The 16,126-nt window shown below is 38.8% G+C and overlaps 1 protein-coding gene and 1 long non-coding RNA gene across 2 annotated transcripts; both read right to left on the minus strand.

The window, feature by feature from the left end:
• Window positions 1-1,253: 1,253 nt before the first annotated feature.
• LOC138907226 (uncharacterized) lies at window positions 1,254-2,371 on the minus strand. Its single transcript, XR_011415011.1, has 2 exons — window positions 2,115-2,371; window positions 1,254-1,526 (listed from the first exon to the last, which is right to left on the minus strand). It is a non-coding gene; the product is annotated as an uncharacterized lncRNA (long non-coding RNA).
• A 940-nt stretch (window positions 2,372-3,311) lies between these two features.
• LOC104118551 (ATP-dependent helicase BRM) lies at window positions 3,312-14,938 on the minus strand. The gene is made up of 14 exons (XM_009629821.4): window positions 14,260-14,938; window positions 11,733-13,064; window positions 10,292-11,620; window positions 9,839-9,951; window positions 9,431-9,518; window positions 9,222-9,308; window positions 8,880-8,972; window positions 8,720-8,803; window positions 8,432-8,635; window positions 7,578-7,820; window positions 5,952-7,505; window positions 5,329-5,856; window positions 4,400-4,651; window positions 3,312-4,132 (listed from the first exon to the last, which is right to left on the minus strand). The coding sequence occupies exons 1-14, from the start codon at window positions 14,428-14,430 to the stop codon at window positions 3,494-3,496; spliced, it is 6,717 nt and encodes a 2,238-aa protein (XP_009628116.1). The 5' UTR covers window positions 14,431-14,938; the 3' UTR covers window positions 3,312-3,493.
• Window positions 14,939-16,126: the final 1,188 nt, after the last annotated feature.

Genomic DNA, 16,126 nt, shown 5'->3' on the forward strand with positions numbered 1-16,126 from the left:
TTTCTGCCGGTGTTCGGCTTGTCGATGCGTTGGCAGTCACCGTCGGAACAGCTTGGTTTTCGCTTTCGGTCGTCATTTTTTCTGTAAAAGAATGACACAAACAAACGTTTAATAAACGTTTTCAAACTGGAGTAAAAATCACGTAGATTTTAATCTCTAACAAAATGCCACGAAGGCTTTACTCTCCAAAACGGGAGTACACAAAACAACAAAGGTTTTAGTTTGTAGAATAATAAGAATAACACAAATACAGAAATAAATATTAAATTTCTTAAGATTGTTAGTCCCGCCAATATTACTGTATTTGTAAATAATAATTCTGGGAAATATAAGTTATCGTAATGAAATAGTAATTAATTCGAGCCCACTGAATTCACAGTGTTTCCTTAAGGAATTTAATCCCCTCCTAGTACCCAAGGTTATGGATTATTTCCTTCCAGGATAGAACGAATCATACACTGGTGTAGCGGTACTTCAAACCCCAGTGTTTCAGCGAACACAAAGTTCGGTAGCAAATCACACTTACAGTTGCTTTGTTTGAAGTTAAAACAATGCGTTTGAAGTTAAAACAATGCAGAACAAAGGAGTAGAAACTCAGAAAATCGTATGGAAATACTGAGAGGAAGGAGTGCAATGTATAGCCAAAGTTGAGCGTTTTCAGTTTCTGGTGTCTTTCTTCAACAGCTGCTGCACATATTTATAGCAGTCAGCTTTGAAGATGAACGACCCTCCACCCTCCATGGTGGAGCATGCACTAGCTTGTTTGTGGAGCAAGCACTTGGCCATGGTGGGAAGAGCATTAGGCGGCTGCTATTGCTCCGAAGCCGAAGCCGAGCGAGCGACGACGACGACGGCGCGAGGCTTGCTTTCTTCTTAACTCTTTAAGAGCTACAAGAAGAGCAATTATATATATACCCACCAAAAATCTTTTCCTCTTCCAATATGGGACAATGTCTCATTGTCAAGAGGGGAAAACTTAAAATTTTACTCAAAAATTTCATTTTTCCTCCATTTCCCATTCACCCTCATTTTAAGACTATTTCATCTTAAATAACAAAAACCTCAACAGAAAGGAGGTTCACCTTCCCACCCAATGGTCTTCTCCTCAGGGAAGAGCCTTGCTTGCAACAAGCGCGATCTAAAAGAATCCGAAGACACAATGGAGATGACAATGCTCAAGTTGCGAACGTGATGCAGTTTCATGAATTCGGGGTCAGAGATGATTGAGTACCAGGTCTTGGAGATGCACTTACATCGATATAGAGACTTCAATGGCAGCCATAACAGAACCTCAAGTACCATTGCTTCAGGTAATCCCTCTAGCAACAATTGAGCTGCAATAGATGCCAATTTCTTTGCCATTGCTCGCACGACTCCTTGCCGAGAGTCTTTCAGAAATAGTCTGTCTTCCCTAGGGTAGAGATAAGGTCTGCGTACACACTATCCCCGGACCTCACTTATGATATTTCACTTAGTTTGTTATTGTTGTTGTTGTTATTTGCTCGCAGGACTTCTAGGGATTTCTCCTACAAGTGGATGCAAAAATTAAAACACTTATCTTGATACATAAAAATATGATTTTTTTTTCCTCCATTGCAACATTTTGAGAATAGCCTTATAATGAATAGGGTATAACCTAATAAAACATCCATCTCAATACCATCTAGAACGAAAAAAGTGAGAAATTAAAGTCAGTGTTCTTAAAAGCAAAAAGCGAAAAATAAAAAGGCAACATTCCTCCTGGGCACACTTGTTTGAAGTAAAACACACAATTTACAGAAAATGCAAAATTTACAGGATAAATAGGATAGTACTTATAACACCAAAATTACGATTAACTTCATTAGTTTCAACATCAAATAAACAACAATGACAAAGTAATCCTAACACATATCATTCAGATATACTGTTTAAAGGTCCATGGACAGAAATTTCCAAAAGGAAAATTGGCTTTCAATTTTCAAAGAATCAACCATACGAAAGAATTCTTATTTAATTTCTTTAGGAACTGTACTGATATTTGGCATCACTTGCAAATGTCATATATTTATTTTCCTAACAATCAACTTTTAAACAAAGAATTCGAGGATAAACAGAAAATGGATCTCCGTTACCTCCTCTTTATTTTTCTTTTCAACTTCTAAACCCACATCCAAAGAAGCGATTGCTTATTCATTGTTCGAAGTGCATGCCTTTTTTGAAGTCGAAGACACTGATAAAAATATTCAAGGTTTATTTTTATAATTTTAACCATTGAGTTTTAGTGATAACATGAACTTGACACCTTATACATACTCACAGTAGTAAAAGTTTTAAACCATAAGTCCCACACAATGTATATTTATCCCTTTATCTCCCAAAACCCAAAAGATAGAAGCAACACTGAAGCTGGCAACTCTTTTTCTTTTCAAGTTTCATTGGTAAATAAACAAACAGAAGAGTTAAGGAAAGAGAGGGGGGGAAAAAATGTGGCACAGCGAAACAGACGCCGGTGAAATGCGACCCGCGTTTATTCGTACGGACAGAATCCCATTCGCTTGAATTTGTCTACATTTGTTTAATACTAGTATTATTTACTAAATTAAATAACCCTTTTAATTACATCTTTGAAATATTTTCTTAACATTTCTTATAATAAAAGTTTTCGCTAATTTACTAATTTTTTAAAATTTTATTTTCCACGATTCCTGTTAAAATCTACTAATAATCATAGTTTACTAAATATTCGATATGCTTATTTTTTGACAAGCTTAGAGGACCATAAGTATATATTTAAGAAATTATTTTGAACTTACCCCAGAACGTGAGGAAGCATTTTTGTCATTTTCTCTAGTAAACTATATGTCCCCTTTTATTTCAGACTTGAACATTTCTTGTGGAGAAAATATCACTTTAGCCTTCAAACATATATGTGTAATTCATTTTCTGGTGTTGGTTACCATTTGCTAGGATAAGTGCCTAGTAACTGTGCTCGCCAATTCATAAAATGCAAGTATGCTGTCAACCTCTGTTAGCCTAACTTCTAAACCGACAAAAAGAAAATGTCAAGAGTAGCACAAAAATGCTACATCTCATAGCAATATCAAAGAGAGCACGGTATTAGCGAAGAGACAAAATGCAGACAAATACGGCTTAGTTTATTGAGAATTGATTTTGATAAAGAAACGAAAAAAGAGGATGCAGGTAAATAGGCGAGCACCTTTTGGCAGTTTTCCATAATCTAGCACTCAACTGTTTCTAAAAAAATAGAAAAAGAAAAGAGGAGGAACAAGAAGAAAAAGAAAAATCTCAGACAAGCAGTTGCCAGTGGCGGACAGTAAGAAGCCTATCTTCAATAGCATATTTATCATACAAGTGAGGCTGGGGATGGAATGGAGGAAGTACACAGCTCAGGAGGTATGAAAATCAGAAGGGCCGGTTATTCACAGCACCTCAATAGAGTATCATCAGCTATTACTTGTTGCATTACATTGTACACCTTTAACAACTATAATCATAAATGACTTTGCCGCCTTCTTGCAGAATCTGATCTCAGCCTCTTCACAGGGTTTGCCCAGCCAACAGAGCTGTTGCTACCACTGCCATTCAACTGATTTTGGGGTGGTGGTGTCTGCTGGTTTAACCTTCCCCCCTCCTTCACAGTTGGGAGCGAGCCTGGACTTCTGATACTGCGGGGGACACTAGGTGGTGAGACAGGACCAGCAGAACTACTCCCAGGTTTCATACCCAACTTCTCTCTATCTTTTCTCTTCTTCTTGCAAATAACAAGCTCCCCCGGATGAGTGAACGAGCGCGAATCATCCTGTTGGCTAAGCTCCCGGCCGCTGCTACCACCAAATCTTGTTTCTCTTTGAGCCGTATGATTCTTAGCCTTGGCATCTTCACCGGCATGGAGTGCTCCACGTGTCTTTGGTTTCTGTAGCGGGCTAGGGTCAGGTTCCATTTCATTTATCAGTTTATGTCTCTTGTTCTGACCTACAGGCATCTGCCTTGAAGATGCGCCGGGTGTAGTACTAGCTGCAGGTCCAGCAAAAGAGATAGAATTCCTTGCTTCTCGAAAGTCGGTCTCTGGAAATTCTATCTTCAAGATGTCAAAGAAAAGATCATGCACTTTCCTTGCTTCAGATCTCACCTGTAACGGTAGCGAAATTTCAGAAATTGAAGTAAAAGAACATGGGGGGAGCTGGGTATGAGCATGACGTGATGACCAATAGACCACTCAATCTGGTTTTTTCACTGGTCGACTCATGTTCGTTTATACATTATTCTTATTTGATGAGTTACATAAATATCAGGAAAACAGGACTGGCAGTCTTTTCTGGATATCAGTATGAAAGCATGGCAATAGTGAGGAGTATAATAAGCTGAATCAGTTCAGATCTTAAGTATCATTGCATACCTCATGCGAGAAACCAAAGTATTGCACTGCGCGTTTTAACATCAGCTGCACATCAGACACAAATTCGAGCACTCCACTGTACTCAGACTCATCAACACGCATATCAATTGTCTGTAAACCAAATGCACTATCGTCAGCCCCACCTATGCAATCAGAACTTTCAATTCTGTTCCACAGACCATGTAGCAGTGGAATTATTTGATGGCCACCCTTCTCTATTTTCTTTTGGAGCTTGATAGTGACAGTCTTGCACTGCAATAGAAAGAAAAATCATGCACAAGATCAGGAGTAATATCTACAATCAGGAGAGAGAAAGATTGACACACAGAGCCCTGAGTAATTGTATCTTTTTTATGCAAGCAGATACAAAATGAAACCCAACTTGCTTGGGGTTGAGGCGTAGTTGTTGACTATAAGTAGTAACACTACTCTGAACCAGCTGGACAGATTGTGTTCAAGTACATTAAAGGCAGTCACCCGACCATAATTTCTGATTAAAATCAAATAGTCCTAGCCTGATCAACATATATTAGTCAAAGCTGTAGCAACATGAAATACTCAGACAAAACATAGGAAAACTGATGATTGAGAGGTCATTCTGATGAAAGCTGGAAACCAAAATAATAAATACAGTATAAACTTTAAACTAGAAAAGCATACAATACAAGACAATTAGGCCTCAATCCCAATCTAACTGCAGTCAGCTATAGGAATCTTCTGTATCTGTTCCGCTCTAATACAAGACACTCATTTGAACAAGAGAATTTAAGTCCAGGTACTTGTATTAAAAAAAAAAAGCTATAACAAAATGTGCTACACAAAACCGATTCCTTCTCCCAAACTCCAGTAGAGATGCAGTATCAAGAAATTAATGCAATAAAAAGGAGTTTCAATTTAACAGTTGAATACTACTTTTTAAGTGTTTTTACCTTTCTTTGAATGACCTCAGACATCTTACTCCCTCCACTATAAGTCCCGCTGGCCTTATTATCCCAACTTTCTCTTGTGGGTTCAAAGGAATCATCAGGAGACAAGCAACTGACTTTTCCAGGTTTTCCTGAACCATGAATCTTCACTGAATTAGAAGATTTCCTCGAGGGTATGCTTCGCTTACTCTTCAAGGATGCATCACCTTGACCATGCTTTAAAGCACTAGGCTCTGCATGCGCTTTGTGTCCACGATCATTTCTCACTTGAAGATCATATCTACAATCCCCTTGAAGTGCCATCTGAGAAGAATCTCCACGCTGCACAGCTGGCTTCTCAATGAGCGTCTCTTCTGGCCTTTCTGCAGCATGCCTTGGTCGAACCCTCAAACTGCGTTTCCTTTTTATTTTGGGCTGCAACACCTGTTCTTCTTCGCCTTCATCACGATCTTGGATCCAACTACCAGACAGCTGGAGATCCACATGTGAGTCTCCAGATACTGCAATTTCTCCTTCCTCTAATTCATCTGCCTGAAATTTAAAAAATGGAAATATGGAAGTCATTAGAAGTTATCAGTACTGGAGGTACACCTTTAAAGAAGGAACAAAGGGAATGAATTCCCCACCATCCGTTTGGCCCGAGAACCGGGCCTGGCATCTAATGCTGAAAGGGATCCAAACTTCTGCTGAGATGACACAGACGAGGATACTATTGGTATCGGTTTTTGGCTGTCTGAAGATGATCCTGATGAACCCACTTGTTGATCAGGTACAAGAGTCTTTATAGCACCTTGTGGACCTTGGTGGTATTCATATCTATCAGCATAACTTGGAACATCTTCTTCTGATTGGTCTTTGTTAACTGGTGTAACACCAACAGCACCACTAAATTCATCATCTTCGAATTCCCCAATTTCTCCTTCTTCATGGGCTGAATATCCATTCCTCTCCTCAGAGCTTGCTTCAGAGAAGTCATCGTCCAATTCTGTGTAAATAGGAACCTTCTTACTTTTGGGGCGCCCCCTTTTCTTCTCAGATTCAGGAGCTCCACTGGAGTCCATGCCAGTACCACTACTAAATAAGACATTCTTTGAGGGCTTTTTTGCTAAATTGGCAATGGCCCCATTAACTTCCTTACTGGTAGCACGAAGCCACTTTGGAACCTGGTCATATCTAGTCATCTCCTCTTCCCAATCAAATTCTTCATCCATTTGATCAAATTGTTCTACCTCTTCTTCACTCCTAGCAATCATGCGATTTACCTCCTGAAGAGAGGGAACATCATGAAGTGTCTCTTGATATCTCTCCTCGTCATGTAATAACGTTTCTAAAGTCAAACGCCGCTCTTCATGTGTAGTCCTTTGGTCAAAACGCCCAGCATTTATAACTTCATCAGCCATGTCAATCTTATACTGTTGAATATTATTCCGAATGAGACTCTCAATAGATCCCATATACCGGTCCTTGCCTGCGAGGTCATCATCAGAATCAACTGCACCTCCAGCACGGAATTCATCCTCTTTCTGATGACTTGCAATTTTGTCAACAACTGCCTCCATGTATATGACTTTCACTTCTCTTTTCTGTCCTATACGATGGGCTCTAGCAACTGCCTGTTCCTCATTTTTGGGGTTTGGATCAGGATCATAGATGATCACAGTGTCAGCAGTCTGAAGATTCAATCCACGCCCAGCAGCACGAATGCTTAGCAAGAAGATAAAGCAATCAGTATCTGGACTATTAAAATCCACAATAGCTGATTCACGATCCTCTAAGCTCGTTGTCCCGTCAATTCTTCTGTAGACGAGTCGTCGCCACTGCAAATACTCCTCCACGATATCAAGCAGCTTTGTCATGGTACTGAAAAGCAGCACCCTGTGCCCTGTTCTTTGAAGTTTAATTAAGATCCGATCAAGAATCCACAATTTACCACATGATTTAACAAGAAAGTCCTTTGTAACATTGAGATATGGATAGTTAAGCAAAGGATGGTTGCAAGCTTTTCGAAGCTCCATACATCTATTATTTAAAACTTTATATGTTTTAGGCTGGTAATTTGGATTTTTTTCAGCCCTTCGCTCCTCATCTTCAGGGTCAACTCTAAGTGAACCAGTAGACTTGATCCAGTCGTAAACAGCACTCTGAAAAGCTGACATCCTGCATCTTAAGACAACTGAGACCTGCAGTTGAAGTTATAATTAGAGAGTTTCTACATCACAGTTTTGAAACCAAGGACAACCATGAAGGTATACCTTGGGTGGAAGTGAACCTTCAACATCTTCAACACGACGCCTGAGCATGAAAGGCTCGAGAATTTGGTGAAGTCGATGGATAATAATGACCTTCTTCTCAGTCTCAAGCCAGTCATCCTCAGCATTGTGTGTCGGACCTTCTTTTTGAAACGGCTTGGAGAACCAATCATGAAATGCTTTGCGATTATCAAATACTTCTGGAAGCAGTAGATTTAGAAGTGACCATAGTTCCTTCAAATCATTCTGCATCAAACACATTTAAACAAATTCTCTTATGCTAATTCATGTGCTAAGGAAGTTAAGACAAGAATGGATAAGTAAGAAAGAGTTAATGTGGTTAAAAGAAAAATAAGCACCCAGTTGCAACCAGCGAGCCATGCTTAAGAGCATTTGGCAAAAAAACTCGAGCCACAGACAGAACTGCGAAGATTCATTTTTATTGTCTATGTAACTTTTTTTTAATTGTCTATGTAACTCTGCTTAGGCACTACTAATACAAGACACTTAAAACCTCATGCAGGGATTTTCCCTTTAGCTGTACAAAGTTCACAATGATGGATTGTGATTGTAAGCAAAGATATCTTGCCGAACCACAATTTTCCTTGTTAAAACCAATTAAATTTCAATGGATCAGCATGCAACTAAATTCAAAAGATATATCATTCTATATGTGCAAGTTTTAAGACAATTGAGCAACTGCGCTCAGTCTTGAATAGTTTTGTTTGTAGCATCCTACACTAGCATAAGCCTAGTTAAAGGTAGGACATACGCAATAAGCTTATTGCAATAACGCAGATCCAAACATAAGCAGAGTAATGTAGATCTGAACATAAGCAATGATAGACACAACACACCTGCAATGGTGTCCCCGTGAGAAGCAAACGCCTTTGGCATCGATATCTGTCAAGATCACGAGCAAGAACTGATTCTCTGTCCTTCATACGTTGTGCTTCATCAATTATTATATACTTCCAATCGACTTTTGAAAGTTTAGAACGATCATACATGATGAACTCGTATGTAGTGACGAGAACATTAAATTTCATCGCACAAACTTCCTACAAGATGTTGAAGCATATAGAACCTTCAATACCAAGTTCAACAACATAAGTCAGTTAAATTTCAGCATGAATGCACCATACCTGTGAAAATAACTTGGATCTTTGATCCTTCCCACCAACATAGAAGATGCAGGACACAGATGGAAGCCAATTGAGAAACTCACTCTGGAAATGTAAAATGAGTAAGTACAAAGGGAAACCAGAAAGACACTCACACTATCAACAGCAATTGATTACCAACCTTCCAATTAACTAGAACTGCATTTGGCACAATTATAAGATGTGGTCCATAGTTTTGTTTGAATTCCATCAAGTAAGCAATTAATGCCATAACCTGTTGAGACAGAAAGAGAACACAAACAAGAAGCATATCACTAAAGCACAAGTTATGATCATCTGGTAAAAAATGTAATACCCTGAAGATGTTGTAATCATATGAATTCTCTCTGCTTTAAATTTAGCATGCTGTTTGATAATGTTCATCTTTTTATTCACACTTTTGACCCACTTATAGTAAGAAAGATCCCACTCAAAACATATTCAGAGTAAAGCAGGACACTAAATTGGATGAAAGAGCATTCACCTGCACAGTCTTCCCCAGACCCATCTCATCAGCCAAAATACCATTTAGCTTATTATTATACAAAGAAAGCATCCACTGCAACCCCACCTGTAACATTTGAATACAAAAATTTTATCTCACGTAAAAGCACAAAATGAGATACTGAAATTAAGAAAATGAAAATGTAAGAAGTCTAATCATTTCTGCATGTATTGAAGTTTGCAACGTACCAGCTGATAGTCTCGCAAAGTTCCAGCTCGTAACATAGAAGGCTGCCTAATAACCCTTTCATTCACAGCATGGGCAAGATGGTAATACCTGAAGACATGAAAAAGAGTACAGAGTTGAGTTGAGATAACCTAATGGCAGCTAAACAATGACACCGCATAACATGCTAAAGACAGGTGTAGTCAGTTAAGATAAGTGACAGCTGTCCTAGATGTAAACAACCACAATGTCGATGACAATCTGGATGGACCAGATAACCAAATTTCCTCCACATGAGTTAGAACTGCTCGGTTAATATTCAAGAGCAAACTGAACTTATCAACAAGAAATCATTGACTGCCGAACAGAACTTCTCACGTGTAGAAATGTCCCAAAATGCCAAGGTGTACTAAGGAAAGAAAATGAATTACTTGTTAACTGATGAACCATTTCTGGGTGCATTCATTTCAGAGAAACGATTCCTTATCATGACTTCCTCCCGAGCACAGGCTGCCGCAGATCTTACTTCTTCTTCAGAGAGGCCCTGTTATCACGGAAAAAAATGAAAGAACGCAAATAAAATATAATCACCAACTAGGGATGGAAAAAGTTTATCAAACAAATCCAGTACAACGGGAGGTCCATTTGTTCCAATTAAGAGGGCATAGTTGCAAGACAAGCTTTGGTATGATTTTTTTTTGCTCATAATATATATAAATATGTATATGAGATACCAAAAGTGGAAAAGGCATCTGGTCACTTCTGCATTGCCCTATGATTAACCATAAAATTGCACCAACGACATTTTCCCTAAATTTAGCAATTTGTAACTCATGCATAGCAACTTAAGATAGTGCCTGCACAAGGCAGGGCAAGAGAAGTACCTGTGCTCGTGCAGCAGCTGCAGCAGCATTTGCAGACTCCTCAACCTCCTGTTGATTTTTTGTCGCTGTAATTTTACTTCCCAATTTATGAAGATACTCTTCTGTCTGACTCAAAAATGATGAGAGAACAGCATATCTCTCTGAAGCATCACCGGGAATGTTGGTCTGCTGCTCTAGCAACATCTCCCTGTATCTCTCAACATCATTATTCTTCAATGCCTCCATTCTTTCATTCCGATTATCATCCTTTTTCTTTGAGAACTCCCTCAACATTCTCTCATGGTACTTAGCCACTCCCCTATTGCGTGCAGTTCGAGCATCACGTATTGCCCAATGAGCCTCAAGAAGCTTCTTACGCCATTGAAAAATAGATTTTAATTGTTTTTCTCGGATAGCTCTCTGGGAGGCCTGCACTTGCCTAGCAAGGTCCTGACGCTGACGTTCGCATAGCCTTACAAATTTTCGGTATGGCCTATCAGGCATTGCCATTATTTCCTGCTGCTGTTGCTCAATCTCATCCCTCATGCGTGCCTGTATATCAGCAAGTCGGAGTTTCTTTTCTTCTATTTGCAATCTTAGAACAAGATCTGGTCTAATCCTTTTCCTCTCTAAATTAACAGCTAGGATATCACCAATCTTCTTTATACTTTCCTCCCTTTTTCTCTTGAGAATTTCTGAGCCTTCCTCCATTAGAAGATCCTTGATTTCATAAGCCAATGTTAAATTATTATTGTTGTTCATCATCATGGATGGTCCAAAAGCATCATGCTTTCGAGTGAAGACAGGAAAATCGAATAATGGTCCATGATACTTGCGAGCTGGACCGGTATCTTTTTGTTGAGTGACACTAGACTGCATAGGTTTTTTTGCCTGAGTTGCATCAGAACCAGTAGCTTGTGATGCAACAGATTTACCCCTATCTGGTGCAATATCACCTCTACTAGGAGTATTCTGAATAGCATGTTCAGCATCCTGGTCAGATTTACTAGCATGTCCCATGATTGGCTGCTCTTCTTTTCCAGGAAGAACCACTGATGCAGTCTCCTTTGTCTCAGTTGCGCTACGTGGCACAACTATGGTTGAGGCAGCTGTACTCTCATCTCCTGTGACCTCCTCCTTTGAACCATTCAGTCCATCAGATGATGGTACTACAAGCTGGGGACCCTTCTCACTTGGTTCCGGGCGTCTTGAGTTATCTTCTGAGCTTTTTCCCGATGACTTCTCCTGATTCGATGTACCACCAGGAGGAAACGTTTGCTGCGTTTGCACGTCTAGAGGTGGTGGAATAATAGCTTGGAGTAACTCACGCGGTAATGTCCCATCTCCTTTCTACAAGCAAGAAAAAGCAGATCAAGATATATTTAATAATAACAGGTTTGAGTATTTTGAGCAAGGGGGAGCAAAGTATGTAAAACTGAGCAGAGTACACTAATGAACAAACCTTTAGACGTCTAAATGCAAGTATCTGGGCTTTAAGAACATGCAGTTGCTGCTTACTGAACCCCAGATGTTGTTTTTGCACTTGACGGACATTTCCACCCTGAGATGCAAGGGAATTCCCCAAATTCCCATCTGGAGAAGAAGCTGCAGAATGTGGTGAAGGTCGACTCAATTGCCTGCCATACTGCGTCTGCAAGGTTTCTTGGGCAGTTGAGGCAGGTTTAGGTGGGAAGGTGTTATCCACACCCTGGTTCGGGTTTATAGATGACTGTGGGTATTGCATGGGAGGCAATCCACTGCTAACCGTAATTGGTTGTCTAGAAGGCAAATTGTTCTCTCTACCTTGAGCAGAAAACTGCTGCTGGACTATATTATTTGAGTTATTAATTGAAGCGATGTTATGTGTCACACCGAGAGGACCAGTTGTAACAGTCTGCCTAGTTTTAGCAGAACTTGAGCCCGACACATCACTTGAAGAATGAGCATGAGGCGAGTTTTCGTTTGCAATTTGAGGTGATGAAACTTGCTGCTTTGGCGTATGACCTGATGAAGATTGAACAGGCACATTGCCATCAGGCACTTTCTGCTGGGCCATCATCATTCTGGACTGCATGAGCGGAATTAGCTGTGCCATAATGTTCGCATTTGCAGGTAGTGACAGATCAACATTACGTTCAAGTGCCAGAGCCTGCATTGCTTGCATCTGCGCAGCCATAGCAAGAGAGTTACTTGTCATGTTCGCCATGCTTTGCTGAGATGGTGGAGCCTGCATGGGCTTCGTAGCTACTGCTTGGCCAAGCAATGTTGGCTGGGAAGGAAGCTTCGGATCTGTTCTCTGATCGGCCATCAACTGCTGGCCCTGATCAGATTGTTTCTCACCACGAGAGAAATGTTCTGAGGATATCTTTGATGATGATGCCTGGGCCTGGTTTGATGCCTGCATGGCAACAAGTTCTTTCATATTAGCAATTCTAGGATCTTGGTCCTTTGCAGGAGGGCCAAACATTCCCATTTTCATTTGCTGCTGATGTTGCATCCCAAGAGCTGACTTTTGTTGGGCTGCCTGGTAAGCATACTGCAAGTATGCCTGTTGGACGGGATTCAGCATCTGTTGCTCAAAGCCCTGGCTCCTGTTCTGGCCATCTTCTCGAATGGTGGGAGAACCATGTTGTTGACCCAAATCAATATACCTCCTCGACTGCTGAGGCAGCTGCATGGATCCAGAAGGTCCAACAAAATTACCCCCACCTAACATTCCATGGGCATTGCCAGTCTGGAAGGCAAGAATAGCTTCATTTCCTTCAGGCCTTCTAAGGAACTGTTGTTGCAATGACTGCAAAATAAATATGCAAAAAATGATACGTCAAAGTTATTTTGTAAAATAAGGTGAGTGATTCAAATAAGACCTAAATTCTAGTGATCTTATCCTTGAAAATATGCCACTATGTTAAAACCCACATGAGTTTGAAAAGGCAGCTATCATGATTCAAGAAAGCAAGTCTTAACAATTTATTTGAAAGCATACCTAGTAAAATATTATTCCAGAAATAAAGAAGGAAAAACCATCTCTCCAGATATCAGAAATATTTCAGCAAATAAAGCATCAAAGTACATGGAAAATATTTTAGCTAGAAAGCAAACAAGACACTCGAGAAAACTGGTATAACTGACAAAGTTGATCAATCCTGCCACTCAAAAGCATGAAAGAGTTTCTAAGGACATTTGCAGCATCCTAAGCACATAATGGACAAAATTCTTCTAGGTTGATTGAGCTACATCTTATTTCGTCCTGTGCTGTAATTCGTCTTCTTCAGTTCACTTTGTAATAAATTTGTTTCCTATTAAGGATAATGAATTCAAACAAAGCTTTAGACATGAGGACAACTACTACTCCTTAGAGTTATCATTAAGGTAACAAATGTGGACAAAAAAGTATCATATGTATGGACGAAATAGAAGATTACATTCCATAATCTAAGCAATGACAGTTAATCTGGTAGGAGTTGAGAACATCATTGCAGTAAGAATCACATGGACTTTCAATACTGTTGGAAAAATAAATCTTTTGAACAGGTCAAGGTTAAAATCTTAAAGACCTGGCAAACAACATTCACTCGCTGGAACTCATCACTTCCACTTGCCACTTCAAGGTTAACAGTTTACCCATCGAGCACAGACCAAAATATACAGGGTTGATTCCTCAAAAAATGAAGTTGATAACTATAAAATCAACATGTGCTACTACATTTTACAGCACAAAAGATTTCTCTCGATCATGCCAAAGTTTTCAAAGCTTAAGTAGCTGTCACCTCAATACTACTTGAAACAAGAAAAAGAATGTCTTTCACATAGCAAGCAAATCATATCACTTCAAACCAAGTGCTGAAATTCAACAAAACCCAGTTCCAAAAAACAAACTTGAGGTCATTTCCAGAACCCACGTCCAAAATAGATAAATAAGGATCAATCCCACTTCAACAAAACAAAAATGCAATAAAATTTGGAAAAAAAAGGTTGTTAACCCTAACCTGGCGTTGTTGTTGCTGTTGATGTTGATGCAACTGCTGCTGCTGCTGCTGATCCAACCCCATATGAGAGGCAGAAGAAGATGATGAAGGAGAAGCTGAGGCTGATGCCGCCGTGCTCCGCCCATGTCCGGCGACACCACCCCCTTGCTGAGCTCCACCCCCTGACTGCATGCAGATTCACACACAGAAAAGACTATTTTCTCTCAAAATTGATGAAACCCACCTGAAATTTTCTTGATTAAAAGACAAAAAACTTAAAAAAAATTACAAAACCCCATCATCAAGAAAATGAGTAAAGAAAGTTTAATTTCAGTGGAAACCCCTGTAGTTTCCTAAAACCCACTTTCCGATCCCAACGTTCAAATCAACCACCCACCTACCCCCTTTAGCTCTGCACCTCTCTGTCCCACATAACTGTACTTATCTATATAAATTTGGCTTTTTTTCCTGTATGTATATAAATTCCCTATTTTCTTGATTTTAAAAAAAGGAGGCGAGAATTTTGCAGAGGTGAATGGTGAATTGATTTTTGGCGCGAATCTGTGAGCCAATGATAAGATCGGAAAAGTTGCCGGCGATCCTCCGAAGTTGCCGGAATCTCTCTCTATCTATTATTTATATATATGTGCTTCTGGGGTGTGTGTGAATTTTCACGCAGTTTGCATTTTCAGTCTAAGCCCTAACCAGCTGTTATTTCTATGTGGGGTTCTCCTTTTTGCTTTTTTAATTTATTTTTCCTTTTTCCTTTTTCCTTTTTTTTTTTTTTTTGGCCTTTTGCTCCTCGTCAATCGTCCCAAATAAAAATGACAAAGATTAGGTGACATTTCACATTCGTTTCAGTTTTTGTAAAATTGAGTTTTGGAAAGAGAAAAAAAAAAAAAAAAATTGCAAAAATAAATCGTTTGATGCTGGAGTTTTGTGTATTTGCAAGATTTGGAAATTATAGTTTGAACACATACGTCAAAAGTTACTTATCTTTTTGCAGAAACAATATATCAAACAAACTCCATGTGTTAGATTCTAACACTTGTTGTATGTACTCCTATTACTTATGGATTATATTTTATATTTTAATATGTTTATTGCAAATTAGTTAACAATGTTATAAACTTTGCAATTACTTATTTATCATAGAGATTTATCAACATCTATCTTATAAGTGATTTGATTATGTAAATACTTTTACGCTGACCACCATTAATGTACAAAACTTAAACTTAAAAAAAATTAGTGCTTAATTAGTTATTCCCTCCGGTGCACAATAAGTGACTATTTTACCTTTGGCACACTCATTAAGGAAATACGAATTACTAGAGAGAAAAATATGTATTTACTAAATTAACCTTAATTAATTGTTACATTGACACATTGAAATATGTAATAAGGGCAAATTTTGAAAAAATAAATTAATTCCTTCTTGATTATGTAATGGACACTTATTTTTTATCAAAATAAAAAAATAAAATAGTCACTTATTGTAGACCGGAGTATTATAACATATTAGTTATCATTTCTACGAAGTTGTATTTATCATAAATTTATATGTATATAATTTATAATTGATATGATTGTATAAATATTACTATAGTTCATGCATCCAACTTAATTTCGTTTATTGTATTTTCTATTGTTTCTACTTCATGTATAGCCTATAGGCTATAGAGCTATTATGTGTACGTATAGATATTTATTGTCTTTTTGCACAACTACTTGCGTTTACCTTGGGTTAAGGATTGGTTATTTGACCTCAGAAAAGTGATATTTACGAGAATGCCCAGATTTTTGTAATCTTTGGGAATCTGATCACGTAATTAAGGAGCGGAGGGGTAATAACGTGCTGGCGGATAATTCCTATTTGGCTTTGCAT

Source organism: Nicotiana tomentosiformis, chromosome 1, assembly GCF_000390325.3.
Source record: "Nicotiana tomentosiformis chromosome 1, ASM39032v3, whole genome shotgun sequence".
NCBI lineage: Eukaryota > Viridiplantae > Streptophyta > Magnoliopsida > Solanales > Solanaceae > Nicotiana > Nicotiana tomentosiformis.